At 45.4% G+C, this 19449-nt stretch overlaps 1 protein-coding gene and 1 non-coding gene across 2 annotated transcripts; one reads left to right on the top strand and one right to left on the bottom strand.

Moving 5' to 3' along the window:
* Positions 1-505: 505 nt before the first annotated feature.
* On the bottom strand, positions 506-19226 carry TRIM4 (tripartite motif containing 4). Its single transcript, XM_055561999.1, has 6 exons — positions 18312-19226; positions 12744-12839; positions 11851-12081; positions 10400-10422; positions 10044-10141; positions 506-2057 (listed from the first exon to the last, which is right to left on the bottom strand). The coding sequence occupies exons 1-6, from the start codon at positions 18702-18704 to the stop codon at positions 1471-1473; spliced, it is 1428 nt and encodes a 475-aa protein (XP_055417974.1). The 5' UTR covers positions 18705-19226; the 3' UTR covers positions 506-1470.
* On the top strand, positions 15988-16060 carry TRNAV-CAC (transfer RNA valine (anticodon CAC)). The gene has a single exon. It is a non-coding gene; the product is annotated as a tRNA-Val (tRNA).
* Positions 19227-19449: the final 223 nt, after the last annotated feature.

Genomic DNA, 19449 nt, shown 5'->3' with positions numbered 1-19449 from the left:
ATCAGTCATATTGGATTAGGACCCACCCTAACGGCCTCATCTTTTTAATTAATTTTTATTGGAGTATAGTCGCTTTACAATGTTGTGTTAGTTTCTGCTGGACAACAAAGGGAATCAGCTATATATATATACATATGTCCCCTCTCTTTTGGGTTTCCTTCCCATTCAGGCCATCATGCTAATGGCCTCATCTTAATTTCCAAATAAGGTCACACTCACAGCTAGGACTTCAACATATCCTTTTCTTTGGAGGATAGAAATCAACTCATAAGAGCAAGTATCTTAGAGAGTTAAGGAGAACTCAGCAGAGATCACTGAATGAGGAGGACTGCTCAGGTTGAAAAAAGAGACAAGCCAGGATGGGCAGGGACATAGCAGAGGAGACGGGTTAGGGAGGGGGCTGGACGTTTTGTAAGAAGCCGTGTTAAATTACTGCCAGAACATCTATTCAAAGTCGAGGCAGAAACACATTACAATGGTTAGGAGTGGTGGTTATTAGCAATAATTTTAATTTTCCATCTCTGCTGTGAAAGTCACATGGGGGCATTACATGAAGAGGCTAGCCCAGCGCAAATACTTAACAAGTATTTCCCAGCATTTGCCAGATGACGTTAATAACCCTGCGCACACGGTATACGGATCTGACAAGGGGAAAGCACAGTGAACACTCGAAGGCAGAGGCGTGGCCGGGTGAAGAGGAACAGCACGGGCAGAGCAGGGCAAACTGCCCCAGCCTTCCAGTCCAGAAGGAGCAATACTGGTGCTTACTGGAAAGAAAGGGAAGCACACGACTGAACAGGAAGACAGTCTATAAATCTGTCAAATTTTGGCACAAAAGTGAGATAAACCTACACTGTGGGGTGTCCGCGCCGTGCAACAGCAGCAGCGGTTAGGACGCGTCAGCCGGCAAGTGACCAAAACGCAACCAAAACCGCCTCGCATAATAAGGAGCAACAATCGCATATAACAAGCAACTCGGGATTAGGGAGATTCCAACTGTTTCATGAAGCCAACAAAGACCACGTTTCCCCTTCCTAGTCCACGGTTACCATGCTCCTCTCACTCCAGTACAGCTGCTGACGTCAGAAGACGAGCTATGTCTTCCCAAACATCTCTTTCTAAAAGCTAAAGAACTTTCCCCAGAAGCACCCTGGAGGATTTCCCACCCGACCTCGCTGGCCAGGACTCCCTCCCATGGGCCTGCCTCTCCTGAAGCACGTGGAGTGCACGTCCCGAACAGTTCAATTAGGAAGAGGCAGAAGAGAGGGAGGAAAAAGTGCTCCAAGTGGCTACCGGAAAGGTACCCCACAGGGGCTTCCACATCTGCCTACACACAGGACATGCAGGGGGCTGAACAGAACATGAGGCTGGAATCTGAATGAACCACCCAGGATGGAAACGCATGAAGTCAAAGATAAGGGCCAAGCAATGGGTATCCCCGGCCTGCGGTACAAGGCGAAGAGAATCACCTCATTTCCCAGCAGTCACTGGGGGGATGACTACAGATGCTAATGGACTCAACCAGAAAAACGGCCGGAGGCGCAAGCTGGAAGAGCAGGGGAGCGTGTGCAGGTGCTCCCCGTCCACGGCGTTGTAGAAGGAGACCTCCCCAGCCCCGTGATCCAGGAAAACTCCCACCCGCTGAAGAGCCGGCTCTCGCTTGGTAGGACTCACAGAGGTGCCTGTCAGGGGCCAATAGCCAGCAGAGCTCCAGCCAACAGCCCAGATTCCCGCCTTGGGGCACATTGTTGCGCCACCAGGGATCCCCATGATGTCCTCCCGACACACCCCCACAGCCACCTCCAGGCTGCCTCGGTTCTCAACTTCCCAGTAATGTTTCCCTGAAGTGAAAACATTTTTCCCCAAAACGCAGGGTAAATGCTGAAATCGCTCCACAAAGCCTGCGGTCCTCTGCGGATTTCGCCATCCGGTAGCGTAGCTCCATGCTGTAAAAAACAGTGGCCAAGAACTGGTTGATGCTCCGTTTTTCACGTATCTCCCTTCCTGGGAGAAGACAAGTTTGGAATGAGCGGTGTCCTCAGCTAGATTTACAGCCACTGCAGAGAAAATGAGAGATGAGATCAGCGATGAAGAGCTGACCACTAACCCTGCTCCAGAAATGCCCATCTGTCCCGGCTTCAGTTCCATCCTTCTCCTCCTATCAAGTACTGTTAGGGACGAGACACCTCACTGCCCCTCAACTGGTCCTCAGCTGGACCTAGCAAGGCACAATTTGCATTAGCAACCTGAAGTCTTCACTTCCCTTCGGCTCTCAAAGACTACAGCCTAGAAAATGGGAGCTTATTATTCCACGGCCCCAAGTCTTCACCATCAGCATAAAATTTGAAGAAACAATAATAAATACCAACTTGCTGAATAAGTACCAGCACCAAGGCTGTCACCTGGCTGGTTCTTTGTACAGAACACACAGGTGTCCTCCCAGGTCTCTCTCTACTGTTTCTCGTGGCTCACTGGGCATCTCCACAAGCCCCCAGCAGGTAACTCAAACCAAATTCAGAGCCTCGAAGGCCCCCTCCCTTCTCTTGAGACTAATCCCCCCTCACAAGCATACATCTTGTTTTCTCTGCTCTCTAAGGCTTAAGGACATGACCGTCACCCAAATGCTCATACTTGGAAATCTTAACCTTATTTGATTCTTCTTCCCCTCTGACCCTCGTTGGCTAATGAATCACCAAGTCCTATCAGTTCTACCTCTGAGATGATCCCTCGGGTTCTTCCTTCCTCTCCTATCGCCATTGTCTGCATTCAGACCTTCAGCAAATGTGTCTATAACTTCCTCCCTGGCCTGCCTCCTAATTCTCTTCCTTCCCAAACCCTCCATGTCTCTTCAGTTTGCTGAGAGCTGTGTTTTGTTTTTTCTTAATTGACATAGATGTTAGATTTTGACAAAGGTTTCTTTTTCCTCCATCTACTGAGGTGATCAAATTTATCTTTTTTAAAGTGCTAATGTGGTGAATTACACTGATTTGCAAATATTAAACCAAACTTGCTTTTCTGCGATAAATCCCATTTGATTGTGATGTATTATACATTATTGAATTCAACTTGCTAAAATTTTCTTTCAAATTCTTCTGTGTCATGAGGGACATTGATCTATAGTTCGCTTTACTTGTCATGTCTTTGATTTTAGTATCATGGTAATGACTGGTTCCAAATAGGAAAAGGAGTACGTCAAGGCTGTATATTGTCACCCTGCTTATTTAACTTCTATGCAGAGTACATCATGAGAAACGCTGGACTGGAAGAAGCACAAGCTGGAATCAAGATTGCTGGGAGAAATATCAATAACCTCAGATATACAGATGACACCACCCTTATGGCAGAAAGTGAAGAGGAACTAAAAAGCCTCTTGATGAAAGTGAAAGAGGAGAGTGAAAAAGTTGGCTTAAAGCTCAACATTCAGAAAACGAAGATCATGGCATCCGGTCCCATCACTTCATGGGAAATAGATGGGGAAACAGTGGAAACAGTGTCAGACTTTATTTTGGGGGGCTCCAAAATCACTGCAGATGGTGACTGCAGCCATGAAATTAAAAGACACTTGCTCCTTGGAAGGAAAGTTATGACCAACCTGGATAGCATATTCAAAAGCAGAGACATTACTTTGCCAACAAAGGTCTGTCTAGTCAAGGCTATGGTTTTTCCTGTGGTCATGTATGGATGTGAGAGTTGGACTGTGAAGAAGACTGAGTGCCGAAGAATTGATGCTTTTGAACTGTGGTGTTGGAGAAGACTCTTGAGAATCCCTTGGACTGCAAGGAGATCCAACCAGTCCATTCTGAAGGAGATCAGCCCTGGGATTACTTTGGAAGGAATGATGCTAAAGCTGAAACTCCAGTACTTTGGCCACCTCATGCGAAGAGTTGACTCATTGGAAAAGACTCTGATGCTGGGAGGGATTGGGGGCAGGAGAAGAAGGGGACGACAGAGGATGAGATGGCTGGATGGCATCACTGACTCGATGGACATGAGTCTGGGTTAACTCCGGGAGTTGGTGATGGACAGGGAGGCCTGGCGTGCTGCGATTCATGGGGTCGCAAAGAGTCGGACACAACTGAGCGACTGAACTGAACTGAATGCAGGTCTTATAGAACAAGTTGGGAATAGTCTCTTCAATTTTTTGTTAAGAGTTTGTAACAATAACCCTGTGTACGAGACAGCAAAAGAGACACTGATGTATATAGATCAGTCTTATGGACTCTGTGGGAGAGGGAGAGTGGGGAGATTTGGGAGAACGGCATTGAAACATGTATAATATCATGTATGAAACTAGTCGCCAGTCCAGGTTCGATGCACGATACTGGATGCTTGGGGCTGGTGCACTGGGACAACCCAGAGGGATGGTATGGGGAGGGAGGAGGGAGGAGGGTTCAGGATGGGGAACACATGTATACCTGTGGCGGATTCATTTCGATATTTGGCAAAACTAATACAATATTATAAAGTTTAAAAATAAAATTTAAAAAAAAAGAGTTTGTATAGAATAAATATCTCTTAAATGTTTGGTGAAATCACCAGTGAAGCCATTTTGGGAGGTTTCTAACTATAACCTGAATAAAACTATTCCAGTTATCTATTTTTTTCTTGAGTCAGCTTTGGTCATTCGAGTCTTTTAAGGACTTTGTCCATTTCATCCATGCTGTCAGATTTATCAGCATGAAGTTGCTCATAATATTTCCTTATTATCCTTTTAGCATCTACAGAAGCTGTAGAAATGATGCCTCTCTCATTCTTGATACTAGTAATATGTCTTTTTTTCTTCCAGTCATTCTGCTTAAAATACATTTCAATAAAATTTAAATTCTCAAAGAGACAACTTTTGGTTCCACTAATTTTCTGTTGTTTTTCTGTATTCTGTTGCAATAATTTCTGCTCTGATTTTTAATTGTTTCCATCCTTCTGTTTCTTTAGGGCTTTATTTGCTCTTCTTTTTCTAATGTCTTATGGTAGAAACTGGTATCACTGGTTAAGAAATTCCTTTGTATTACATGTGGTTAGTGCTATAAATTTCCCCTTAAGTATTACTTTAGCTGTATCCCACAAATTCCTTTTCATTCAGTTCAAAGTACTTCCTAGTTTCCCTTTTGATTCACCTTTAGCTCATGGATTATTGAGAAGTGTGTTATTTAGCTTCCTAACATTTGGGGACTTATCAAAGCTTTTTGTTTTTGTTTTTACTGATTTCAAAATGCACTGTAGTTAAAGAACATATTTTGCATGGCCTGAATCCTTTTGAATACTGTAGCCCACAGGCTCCTCTGTCAATGGGGATTCTCCAGGCAAGAACACTGGTGTGGGTTACATGCCCTCCTCCAGGGGATCCTCCCAACCCAGGAACTGAACCCAGGTCTCCCACATTGCAGGGAGACCTGCATCTTTACCATCTGAACCCCCAAGGAAGCCCTTTGAATACTGATGTCTTATGGCCCACCTTGTTCTACCCTGGAAAATGTTCCATGTACACGCAAAAAGAATGTGTATTCTGCTGTTGTTTGGGGCAGTATTCTATAAATAACAGGGTAGTCAAGATGACTGATAGTTTTATTCAGTCTGTCTTTGATGATTTTCTGCCTACTTGTTCTAAAATTTATTTTTAAAAGGTATTGAAAATTCCAACTGCAATTGTGAATGTGTCTATTTCTCCTTGCAGCTCTATTAGCTTTTGCTTAATATATTTTGAAGCTCTGTTGTTAACTGTGTAAATGTTTAGAACTGTTATATCCTCCTGATAAACTGACCCATTTATCATTAGGAAATGACTTTCTTCATCTCTGGTAATATTCCTTGCTCTGAAATCTATTTGATAATAACATAACCATTAGATTTTTGACTAATGTTAGCATGATGTATCTCCAGTGTTTTTGCCTGGAGAATCCCAGGGACAAGGGAGCCTGGTGGGCTGCCATCTATGGGGTCACAGAGTCGGACACGACTGAAGTGACTTAGCAGCAGCAGCATGATGTATCTTTTCTCATAACATGAATGGGTCTTTGTATTTAATGTGTGTTTCTAGCAGCATATAGTTAGTGGGGTCTTGCATTTTTTTATCCAGTCCAATCAGTCTCTCCCTTTTAATTAGAATATCCAGACCATTTATATTTAATATGATTAGGTTTGTACCTATCATCTTGCTGTATTTTCTACCTGTCCTTCTTTCCTCTTTTTTGCCTTCTTTCTGATTAACCAAGTATTTTTTTAATAATGATTCCACTTTATCTACTTTGTTGACTTATTATCTATAACTTTGTTTCTAGGGGTTGCCATTAAGTTTACAAAGGTACACCTTTCACTTAACAACCTACCTTCAAGTGATATTATACCACTTCACATGTAAGAATGTATAACAGTATACCTTCATTTCTCCCCTCCCAACATTCATGTTCTTGTTGTTATAAAATAAAAGAATATATTATTTTCTGTTTGTTTAAACAACCACTGTATTTGTCAAGCTTCTCCATAGAAATAGAGCCAATAGGATGTGTGCGTACTTGTAGAGATTAGAAGGAACTGGCCCATGTGATCATGGTGACTGGCAAGTCCAAATCCATGGTGTGTAACAGCAGCAAGACCCAGGGAAAATTAATGTTCCAGTTCCTTCTGCAAGGCAGGAAGAACCAAAGCTGCAGATGGAGTCTGAAGGCAGTCTGCTGTAAAAGTCCCTTGTTCATGGGGGAAAGTCAGCCCTTTTGTTCTATTCAGGCCTTTAACGGACTAGATTAGGCTTGCCAACATTATGGAAAGCAATCTGCTTTCCTCAAGTTTCCTGATTTATATGTTCAGTTCAGTTCAGTTCAGTCGCTCAGTCGTGTCCGACTCTTTGCGACCCCATGAATCACAGCACGCCAGGCCTCCCTGTCCATCACCAGCTCCCGGAGTTCACTCAGACTCACATCCATCGAGTCAGTGATGCCATCCAGCCATCTCATCCTCTGTCATCCCCTTCTCCTCCTGCCCTCAATCCCTCCCAGCATCAGAGTCTTTTCCAACGAGTCAACTCTTCGCATGAGGTGGCCAAAGTACTGGAGTTTCAGCTTCAGCATCATTCCTTCCAAAGAAATCCCAGGGCTGATCTCCTTCAGAATGGACTGGTTGGATCTCCTTGCAGTCCAAGGGACTCTCAAGAGTCTTCTCCAACACCACAGTTCAAAAGCATCAATTCTTTGGCGCTCAGCTTCTTCACAGTCCAACTCTCACATCCATACATGACCACTGGAAAAACCATAGCCTTGACTAGACAGACCTTTGTTGGCAAAGTAATGTCTCTGCTTTGAATATGCTATCTAGGTTGGTCATAACTTTCCTTCCAAGGAGTAAGCGTCTTTTAATTTCATGGCTGCAGTCACCATCTGCAGTGATTTTGGAGCCCCCCAAAATAAAGTCTGACACTGTTTCCACTGTTTCCCCATCTATTTCCCATGAAGTGATGGGACCGGATGCCATGATCTTCGTTTTCTGAATGTTGAGCTTTAAGCCAACTTTTTCACTCTCCTCTTTCACTTTCATCAAGAGGCTTTTTAGTTCCTCTTCACTTTCTGCCATAAGGGTGGTATCATCTGCATATCGGAGGTTATTGATATTTCTCCTGGCAATCTTGATTCCAGTATATGTTAACCTCATCTAAAAACACTAACAGCAATACCCAAAACAATGTTTGACCAAATATCTGAGTACCTTATACCCCAAATTACCACAGGCATTAGCCATCCCTATCACCTTTAATGAGACTTAAATAATGACAAAAATAGATATTTCTTTACATTACCATTTTGGAAGATCTTTTATTCTTTTGTATAGATCTGACTTCTATCCAGCATCATTTTCCTTCTGCTTGAAGGACTTCCGCTAACATTTCTTACAGTGCTGGTCTGATAAACTCCTTCAGTTTTTGGATATCTGCAAACATCTTTATCTCACCTTTGTTTCTGAAGTCTATTTTTGCCAGGAATAAAATTCTAGGTAAAGAGTCTTTTTCTTTCAGTCTTTTAAAGTTCTTGCTCACTAGCACTGCTTCCAATGGGCACTGGGATGTCATCTTTATCTTTGTTCCACAGTATGTAACGTGTCCTTTTCTAGTTGTAGCATCTAAAATTTCATCTGTATCACTGGTTTTGGTGTGGTTTTCATCATGTGTCTCATTTAGAACTTGCTGAATTTCTTAGACGTGTGTGCTTACAGTTTTCATCCAATTTGGAAAGTTGAGTCACTGTTTCTCCAGCTGTTTTTCTGTCTCACCCCCATCCTTCTGCTCTGCCTGAGGGATCCGTTACCAGACATAAGGCTGCATGAAGGTGACCCACAGCTCACTGAGCTGGCTTTCATTTTTTTTACGTTTTTTTCCTCTGTTTCATTTTGCATAGTTTCCACTGCTCCATCTTTTCAAGTTCGTGTCCAATCACCTATTAGCCCCAACCAGCTTATTCTTCATCTCATAGTTTTCATCTCCAGAATATCTCCCATGTCCACAATATGCATCTTTACAAAATAGCTGCAATAACTGCATTAATGTCCTTCTATGTTTATGCTACCATCTTGGTCAATCTTGAGTCAATTTCAATTGATTATTCTCACCACATCATGTTTTCTACCTTTTTGCCTGCCTGGTAATTTCTGATGGGATGCCAGACATTGTGACTGTACATTGTTGGGGACTCATTTTTAAAATACCTATCCATCTTCTTGAGTTTTGTCCTGGGATGCAGTTACTTGGAAATAATTTCATCCTTTCGGGTCTTGCTTTCCTGACATGTAAAGTGGGTCCAGAGTAGTGCTCAGTGGAGGGTTAATTATCCCCACTGATGAGGCAAGATTTTCCTGAGTACTCTACCCAGTGCCCCATGAATTAAGAGCTTTCCAGGGGCTGGTAGGAACAGACGTTGCTCCTGGCCCTGTGCGAGCACCAGGAACTGTTCCTTCTAACCAATTTGAAAATTTCCTTAACCTCAGGTAGCTCTTCACAAGCACGTGCTGATCAGTCCTCTGCTGAATGTTCACAGGACGTCTCTGTAAACCATCAGGGTTCTCCCTGTCCAGCTCTCTCCTCTCCAGCACTCTGTAAACTCCCACTGCTTTGTTCTGACTCTCAGCACTCCTCAACTGAGGCAGTCCACCTGGATCCCCCCGTGTTACCTTCCCTGAGGTGGCCTGGAAACCCTCAAGGCTGGCGGCTGGGGCCATCGTAGGACTCCGCTCATTCAGTTCACATTCCCTTGTATCATTGTCCTTCACTGCCTGATGTTCAGTGTTTTAAAAACTGTTGTTTCATGTATTGCCTATTTTGGGTGTCTTTGGTCAACTACATCTCAAGAGTTAAGTCCAGTCCCCTGTCACTTCACTTTATCTGGAAGTGGACATCTACAACATGGCTCCTGATCAGGGATGTGCTCTTGAGAATGCAGCTCATGTCATGTCAGGCCTTGGTACTTCTCTGGAGATCCAGTCCGTTTACCTCCAGTCGTCCTTACACTCATCTTCTCAACCTTATTCCTGCCTTTCCCCGTCCGCACCTTACGCTGAGTCGTATCAGACACCCTCCCCTCTATCTTCTCCACATCTCAGCTCATGCTGCCACCTCTGCTTGGAAGCCGCCTCTCATTTTCCACTTGGCAAACTCCTACTTATCCTTCAAAGTCCCAAACAACTGACACCTGTGCTGTGAAAACCTCCTCACCTTGCCCCAACAGAGAGGCTGTCGCCTGCACTTCTGTGATATTTCACTCATACCACTGGTAAACATTGGGCCCCACGGTACTGCACTAAGTGATGTGTCTGTCTCTCCAACTTGCTCATGTGTTCTTAGAAAGAATAGGTCCTTTTCTTTTTGTGTAACTAGTACCTTTAACATCCTAACATCCTTTACCTTTAAACGGATGGTTCTTCAGTGAAGCATATACCCATTTATCCCTAAGTAGTTATTTACCATTTTCTTGACCCTCCTGTTGGCTACATGCTCTGCTTTCTCCTTCCTTTTCAGACTCCTCTCGTTGTTCATTCTCTGAGCTCCAACTCCCTGAAATTCTGCTCACCTTGGAATCGCTTCAGCATTTCCTTCATCATTGGTAGTCGGCACACAGTCTTCACTGTTAGGTCTTCAAGGGAATAGTTCACATCCTGATTCTCACACCTAGGAAAAGCACAGAAGGCTGTTGTTCTTAGGAGACAAACAGGATGGCCAAGACCCTCCACTCCCACCGAAGGTTCCAAGCCCAGAGTTCAGACTACTCTCCCATTCCTCCTGGTGCAAGCAAGCAGGATTCCTCCCACTCGGCCCCCTCACATCAGTGCCCAGACTGATCCGTGGGGCCCAGGCCTCCTTTCCGCTCTGCTTGGCCTGTATCTTTACAATCTACTCAACCGCCCATAAGCAGGAAAGAGCTCATACCTGGTCAACACCTCTGCTGGATTCTGTGAAGAGAAGAAAAAAAGAAGTTATGTACCCTCACCGTGAGATCTGTTACTCAACTTGGTGAGCAGCTATTTTTCTGTCAGTTGCTTTTGTGAGCATCACACATGATCTCCCGCTGCCAAGCCCAACAGGGTTAACACAGGGCAGTCTTTTTTTCGTGTGAGCCCTCTGCCCTATTTAACAATGTTGACCCATCCTTTCCTTGAAACCCTCCTCTTCCTCCTTTGGCACTATGACATGAGCTGTCTCCTGGCTCTCCGTCTACTTCTCCATCTACACTCTTTCAATCACAGACAAGTGTTAGTGAGGATGTGGTGGGAATATAAAATGGTGCTCTCCGTCTACTTCTCCATCTACACTCTTTCAATCACAGACAAATGTTAGTGAGGATATGGTGGGAATATAAAATGGTTCAGCCACTTTGGAAAAAGGCAGTTTCTTAAAAACTTAAATATAAATATACCATCAGTTCAGTTCAGTTCAGTCGCTCAGTCGTGTCCGACTCTTTGCGACCCCATGAATCGCAGCACGCCAGGCCTCCCTGTCCATCACCAACTCCCGGAGTTCACTCAGACTCACGTCCATCGAGTCAGTGATGCCATCCAGCCATCTCATCCTCTGTCGTCCCCTTCTCCTCCTGCCCCCAATCCCTCCCAGCATCAGTCTTTTCCAATGAGTCAGCTCTTCGCATGAGGTGGCCAAAGTACTGGAGTTTCAGCTTTAGCATCATTCCTTCCAAAGAAATCCCAGGGCTGATCTCCTTCAGAATGGACTGGTTGGATCTCCTTGCAGCCCAAGGGATATACCATATAGCCTAGCAATTCTGCTCCTACTAGTTAACCAAGAGAGATGAAAACCTATGTCCACACGAAGAATGGCAGACAAATATTAAGGTAGAACCCTTTATAGTAACATTTGGGTTATGTCCATCAACTGGTGAACAGGTATACAAAACGCGGTATATTCTGCAGTGGAATACTGTTCAGGAATAAAAAGGGAATGCAAATATGATACGATGCTCCAACATAAATGAACCTCAAAATCATCATACTCAATGAAAGAATTCATACACAAAAAAAATGTGTTATTTCAAAGATTCTGCTGTAATATATGTTTGAATATGGAATTGGAACTTTACTGCTCAAGCAAGTTGTAAACGTTCTAGACAGTTCTTGGAATTTAAGTATCTCATATTACCTGAGCTCATCAAACCTAAACTTCACATTAATTTCCCTTGGAAAGTAAATCTTTGACTCTTTAATTATATAATAAAAATAGTAACACAATTAGCAAAAGAGAAAAAACATGTCTGCTACTAAACCCACTCACCAGGAAGGACACTCAGCTCTAAAGACAAGAGGGAGATGAGTTAGTGATGTTAACAATTCAGTAAAGACAGAGACTATGCCCTTCCCTGCTGGTCTCACCTGGAGCAGCTCCAGGGTGGAGCTCTGGCTCTTCTCCTTCACCTCTAGGATGAGCTTCTTCAAAGAAGTGATCATTTGATTGAGCCTAGATATGTTCTCACTTTGCTTCTTCTTTGTCTCTTCTTCTTCCTGCCTCAGTCCCTGAAGAAACAATTGCTCTTCTTCATTCAGGAGGACGTGCAGCTTTGCAAACTCCGCGATGACTCTCATTCGCTGATTCTTCATCTTCTCCTGCAGCCACAAGACACTGGCTCAGTCCTCTCTCTGCCTGGTCCTTCCTCCTAAATTCCCTGCATGGGACTCCCCAATAGTCCACGATCCTTTCATTCAAATCACGTCCTCCAGAAAAGCTCCTGCTCACCCCCTACAAATTTCCTCTACTCCTTTCTCTATGCCTGCTTGATATCTTTCTACTAGTCTATAGTATTAACTCGTTCTTTGTAGTATCTGAGTTTCTACTACTGATCGTCATGCCTTGTTCGTATAGTTTTTAAACTTTCACACCTATTATTTAATTTAGCCCTCAGAACACCTAGTGTTGAGTTGTGGTAAATCTCAGACATACAGGTGCGTACCCACATCATGCCTCCCAACCGGACAACAGCTCCGGGGGAAAGTTCATTTGCTTTCCACAAGGCCATAGACCCAAATCAACAGCTACCTCAGAAGCCAACCCAGGAGGACTGCAGGAAGGAAAGGGGCACCACCTTTGAGGTCTGAGGATGAAGGGTGTGGAACGCGTGTGCTCCAAAGCCAGGGTAGAGATCAATTCTTCCTTTTCTGTCAGCCTGACAACTGATAAGACCCTGTGAGCTCTTCCCAGCCAAAGCCCTTGAGCAGCCTCAGGCTGAAAGGACAAAGGGCAAGAAATACCCAGCTCCTTCTGCTATTACCTTCCACTCTGCAGCATTCTTCACTTCCATGTCCTGAAAATGTATGACTTTCTTCATCTTGGCTGTCAGACTAGACTGAGTCTTCAGAAGTTTTTCCTGCCAGCAGAAGAAACACGCCTAAGTAGGAAATCATCTCTTCCAGCATCTTCCTTGTTCAAGAGCTAAAAGTCACCTCGGCCAAACATGAGACTGAGAAGATGCTGAAGATGACCACAAGTTCATGCACGAGAACTAGTCTGCTCTCAGGTCATCAAAACACTACATAAAGTTTGCTCATTAAGTAGACAAAAATTAATAAATACCCAGTACCGGCAAGGGAGAAGACCTCTGGCACCATAGTGGTAGGAGAACAAAAAGCTCCCATCTAGTAAACTAATTATCCTACAATTAAAATAAATAAATAAAAAATTTTTTTAAAGTTCCCACCTTTTTGAAGGGCAACTGGCAAGATTTAACAGTATTTAAAATATGCAATAATCCTATTTCTAATAATAATATCCAATAAAACACTAGTAAAAATTATATATATAGGAATGTTTATTGCAGCATTCTTCATTATCCATCAGTGGGGAATTATTAAATTATGATACACTGATACTCTACATCAATTTCAGCTCTCACTATAATTCTGTTTTGAAAAGAACAAATATACATGTGTCTGTGTAACTGTGTATGTTTATAACTGAATAGAAAATAATCTGGAAAGATATATAACTAGGTATTATTAACATTGCTTATTTCTAGGGAATAAGAATGGTGGAGGGAGTCAGAGGGAGAACTAGAAATTTAATAAACTTGTTTTGTTTGGATTTCTACAAGAAGCATATATCCTTTTGTAATTTAAAACACCCAAATCAGCTATTAAAAAATCGAGCCAATTAGAATTAACAGAGTAAAGCTGCAGAGTGTCAGGCAGAACCTTAGAGGCAGAGGCAGACAGGTTAGAGACGGCACACATCAGGGTCAAATCTCACGTGCGTGTGAAGCCTCTAATGAGATAAACAGCTCCTCTGAATGTGACTAAGAAATTTTTTTCAAGTTTTCACTTTTGTTTGCTAAGAAAATATATTTGAAATAGAACTTTTCCATTTTTAAAAGCCCTTAGCGATTCCAGTATGCATGGATTATGCTGCCCCCTTACCCAAGACTCTACCTATGCATTTCTGTATCCTGGCAGCTAAAGAGGTCCCCTGGGTAAACCCTTTGGGGAGATTAGAAAACTTCTTCCCTGCAGTAACAGAAATTGCCACAAGGTGGCGGGAGGGCAACACCGAGCATTTCAAAGCTGGGTAGACCCACAAGTTCAAAAAAATCACTTTTTCTTCATTTAACTTCAGACTTTTGTGTTTATACAGAACTACAACAAAAGAACATCCATTTATAGAATGAAGACATTTTCTGACTTGTGATCATGTAGTTTAAACGACACGAAACTTCAAATCAGATCTGAGTTTCAGTCTAGAGCTTCGCCAACTAGCTATAGATCCGTGGTTAAGTCAGTCTCACACATTTCCTGGGCTACAGCTTCCTTACCTAGAAGATGAAGGCAACCACGATAGATGTTCTTTTCTTAAACACCATGCCAGCTCTGAGGTTTTGTGAATTTCAATCATTGTAACCTCTGCATCCAATCCAAGCAAGTAGGTCTTACCTCCAAAATACATGTCAAATCTGCCCATCTGCCTATTTGCCACCCCCAGCCACCTCCTTGTTCAAACCACCTCTTGTCCGGACAGCTATCAATACAACAGCCTCATGACCGGTCTCCCTATTTCCAATCGTGTTCATCTGTCAGCCAATGTCCTCAGAGCAGCCAGAATCATCTTCTAAGACCAGTCACGTCACGTCAGTCCCCTGCTGAGCTTCTCCACTGGCTTCCCTCATCACTGAGGAAATTCAGCCACCCCGCGGTCCGACAGAACGCCACTCTTGCCTGCATCTCCCAACTCATCTCGCGCTACTTTTCCCCTTGCTGATCATGCTTCGGGAGCACCGCTCTTCTTTCAGTGTCATGGGGATGTCCCGCTCTTCCCAGCCTCAGGGTCTGAATTTGCTGTCCACTGCCTGGGATGTTCTCCCCACAGTTCCTCTGATAGTTCCATCAAGCCTCAGCTGAAATGTCATCTCTTCAGAGAAGACTGCCTGCGCCCTTCTTAGAGCCCTCGTCCCTTCTCTGGCGTGGCACACTATTTCTTTCATAGCACATATTATCATCTGTGGTTATTTCTTTGTCTACTGTTTACCTCCTACCCCCACCCCAGCCAGACTATAGTAAGCTCCATGGTCTTTTCATCACTGTACTCCTTTTCTGGGTCTGGCACTATAGGACAGCATCTGACACAAAACGGGTGGTTCAACAAATATTTCTTAAATGAGTTAATAGCAACAAAGGGATTAGTTCCCAGAGTCAACAGACTAAATATTGGCTTGAAGTAAAGAGGTGCTGGGCTTGGAAGCCCTTCCCAAAAAAACACTTTGCTCCCTGAAGTTTATGAAGTTATTTCTCTCTGTGTGTTCTCTCGTTCTCTCCCACCATCAATGACTCCATTAAAGGCAACTTCTGCTCTGAATACTTCCCTCTGTGAAGGCACTATGATGTAGGCCCATGGTCCTCTATCCTGTCTGTATATCAGAATGTCTTAAAAGTGCTTCCAGGTGGCTCTAATGTGTATCCTGAGCCACTGGTGTGGCCCAAGAGAGCAAGCAGAGTGGGCTAGGAATTCATCAAAGCAGGTTTCCTGGACGCGGTGCTCAGGGGCTCAGATCCTAAGAGAAAGCGTCCAGCACACTGTTTGCAGAGCACAGGTGTGGGCACAGATGGGGGTATTTTCCACAGACTTAGGGAATGCCAAACATTTATGACACAGTGCACGTGCTGAGAATGGGATGGTGGAAACAGGGTAGCTTTACCCGAGAGCAGTCCAATGTTTTTCACGTTAACTCGGGGTGGGGATGTGTATGTGTTAAGTCACTGCAGTCGTGTCTGACTCTTTGAGACCCTACTGACTGTAGCCCACAGGCTCCTCTGTTCATGGGATACTCCAGGCAAGAATACTGGAGTGTGTTGTCATGCTCTCCTCCAGGGGCTCTTCTCCACCCAGGGATCCAGCTCGTATCTCTTCCATCTCCTGCATTGGCAGGCAGGTTCTTTACCACGAGCACCAGCTGGGGTGGGGATGGAGGTGGGTAAACAGAGCAGTGATTACACAGAAGAGGGTGCAGAAAAGGACCAATCCTGGGGATTTCCCTGGTGGTCCAGGGGCTAAGACTCTGTGCTCACAATGCAGGGGGCCCGGGTTCAATCCCTGGTCAGGGAACTAGATCGAACATGCCACAACCAAGATCAAGGATCCCATGTGCCAGAGCTAAGACCTGGCACAGCCAATTAAACAACAATAAATAAAATTTTTTAAGCGAAAGCTTATAAATATATAATCTAATATATAGAGAGAGAATCTAAAACAAAATAATCTAAGGGGAAAAAAAACAGGATAGACTGATAATTCTAAAATGCTGTGTTTCTAGTCTCCTATGCCCCCTGCCTCCTGTCCCTCCTCCCTGGACTTCACGTCACAGTTACTTCACTCTCACCGTGTCCCCAGTGAGCACCAGATACGCAGTCCTAGACTCCTCTCTCTTCCCGACCCATCATTACAATTAGTTACAGTGTTACTCAGTTAACCCACGCCCGCCTCTTCTCCAGGACCCCTGTCCTGCACTGATTCAGGCCCTACAGCCTCCTGCTTCAAATGGTGCAACAACAGCCTAACTGCTCTTCTGCATTCATCCCCCGTGGATGTCACAATGAACTTGGTAAAACAAAAGAGCTGAGAGCCAATCATGGCTTCCCTTGCCTTAAAGTCCTTTGATGATCCCAATTTGCTGGAAGAGAAAACTCAGACTTTTCAGTGTAGTGAACAAGATCCTCCACAACACAGACCCTGTCTCTTTCTTCAGCTTCAACTCCCACCAACCTCCCTCCCATGTGCCACCCTCCCAAGGCAAAGAGCAACCTCATCCATCAAGAGCGGGCTTATGTTTCACTCCTCTGTAAAGGTGATCCTCACTCCTGTCTGATGCCTCTAATCTCAGACCTTCTGTGTGTTGATAACTCACATACACTGAAATTACCGGTCTATATGCTTACATCCCCTACAAAACAAGACCTACGTCTTCCTCACCTATTTATGTCGAGTCTAGAACAATGCCTAGCATACAGGAAGCACCAATAAAGGCTACTGAATAAAGAAATGAATATATACTTTCTAGTCTAACTTTGGAGAAGGCAATGGCACCCCACTCCAGTACTCATGCCTGGAAAATCCCATGGACGGAGGAGCCTGGTGGGCTGCAATCCATGGGGTCACTGAGGGTCGGGCACGACTGAGCGACTTCACTTTCACTTTTCACTTTCATGCACTGGAGAAGGAAATGGCAACCCACTCACTGGCACTGTTCTTGCCTGGAGAATCCCAGGGACAGGGGAGCCTGGTGGGCTGCCGTCTATGGGGTCGCACAGAGTCGGACGACTGAAGCGACTTAGCAGCAGCAGTAGCAGTCTAACTTTGCATGTTTCCTGTTTATAGTCAGCTGATAAAAATGAACAGCATTTGACAGTTTACAATACACTTTAACTTGTATCATTACATTCATGTTTTCAACGAGTACTTACTAGATACCAATTCAGATGGAGACCAGTGGAGTGACACCTTCAGTAATGGAAGGGGGTGGGGCTAGTCTGGAAAGGATGATCAAGGAAGGTCTTCAAGCTAAAATCTAAAAGGATCTAAAGGACAGAAGGTATGGGTAGAGAGAGAGAACAGGCTTGAAACAAAAGCAGGAAGGCCAGTGTGGCTGGAACAGAGTATGATTAACTGATTTATTTAACTGAAGCTTCTTAACCCATAAGATAGGTAGAACAGAGAATCTCCCAATTCAAACATTAAGTGATTTTCCCAACTGATGAAGCTAGTAACAAAATCTAGGCTTATCCCTCCAAGCCAGGCTTTTCCCAAATCATCAGCTGTTGATGACATCTGTAGGCACAAACCTGTACTGTCCAATACAGTATCCGTTAGCCATGTGAGTTCCTGATATATGGAGAGCCCAAACTGATGTGTGTAAATGTAAAGCACACACAGATTCAAAGGCCCATCATGAAAAAATTAAAATATCTCATTGATAATTTTCATATCGATGTTGGATATTTTGGATAAATGAGTTATTAAAATTAGCATCACCTGTTTCATTTCAACACTAGAAAAACTTTGAATAACAGATGTGCCTGGTTCCTTTTGTTTCTATTGGACAGCACCAGTGTATAACCCCTCAGGATGACCGAGCTGCCAGGAGGCCAGTCCCTGGAAAGTTCTGCTGTGATGACTGAGCCTCCACAGCCCTCCCAATTCCAGTTTTAAACTCCAGCTCTGATCTGTGAGTCTCTTCACTTTTTTGAGCCTGTCAGGGGTGGGGGTGAGGGTAGGTTTATGCCTGCAGTACATACACTGCATAACATAAAGGTTCCCAGGGCATATAGCGGCAGCCCAGCCCCGTAAACGGCCGGCTCACCCGGTAGCTCTTGCAGGCCTCGTCGGCTGGGGACATAGTGTGGGCCTGGTGCTCCTGCGACTCTCTGCACACCAAGCACACGAGCCGCTGATCATCCTCGCAGAAAAGCCGCAGCGGCTCCCAGTGGCGGCCGCACAGGCCCGCGGGCACGGGGCCCAGGCGCCGGCGCCGCATCCTCTCGGTCAGCCGGGCCAGGGCCCAGTTGGGCCTCATCGAGGCGGGCGCCGACGGCCGCCGACACTCGGGGCAGCGGACGGGATTGCCGCCCGGCGCCCACGTGCGGCACAGGCAGCCGCGGCAGAAGTTGTGGCCGCACTCGATGGACACCGGGTCCTCGAAATAGTCCAGGCAGATGGCGCAGGTCAGCTCCTCCTGGAAGTCCTCGGCCTCCATGCCGCCCCTCTGTTCCGGATGAGTCGCCTGCGGGCGGCGGGCGGTGGCCTTCGGACCCGGGGCCGCCGAACTCCTCTGCGGTTCGCGATCCAGCGGGGGCGCGGGGTTGCGGGAGCGCTGCGGCCCTTTCCGCTGGCTCCGGAGCGTGCGAACCGCCGGGTTTCCGCGCGAAAACAGCCCGTAGGAAGTGACAAGACGACGGGCTGCGACGGGACCAACAAGAGCGATGCGGAAGTCCCCCGGGAAGCCTAGAGAGGCTTCGAGGCGCGCGTAGGTTTGCGAGGCGCGCGGGAGTATGGTGCTACCGCAGCTGCAGGCGCTGCTGGTGGAACCAAACGGGGAGGTGCTAATAAACTTGTCCTTCCGGTTCTCCGGCTGCTCCCAGAAGATTTAGGGTCTGGAATCCTAGGCTAGCTGCTGCCCAGAAAGGCATTCCGGGCATTCCTCCATCCCTAGCGGCGTGGAGGGCCAGGCGGAGGACCTGGGGCTGGGGGCGTCTGTGCAGCCCCGCTGCAAGCGGGGCTAAGGAGGCGCCTTGCCCCACAGGCTGGCTTTTTCTGAAGTTGTCTTTTTTTGTTCAGCTTCATTCTGTCAGTACAAAGGCAGACGTACAGATACACAGACACAGGAAAGAAACCCGTTCTTGACCTCCAACCCCGAGGTCTAGCTGAGATGCTCAAAAGGCAGGATTTCTTGCTGCTCCCACAAAACCCACCCACTCAAAGCTCAACTCTCCTGGAGTCTC

Source organism: Bubalus kerabau, chromosome 23 (genome assembly GCF_029407905.1).
Source record: "Bubalus kerabau isolate K-KA32 ecotype Philippines breed swamp buffalo chromosome 23, PCC_UOA_SB_1v2, whole genome shotgun sequence".
Classification (NCBI taxonomy): Eukaryota; Metazoa; Chordata; class Mammalia; order Artiodactyla; family Bovidae; genus Bubalus; species Bubalus kerabau.
The sequence above is the reverse complement of the archived record's forward strand: the minus strand, read 5'-3'. Positions and strand labels throughout refer to the sequence as shown.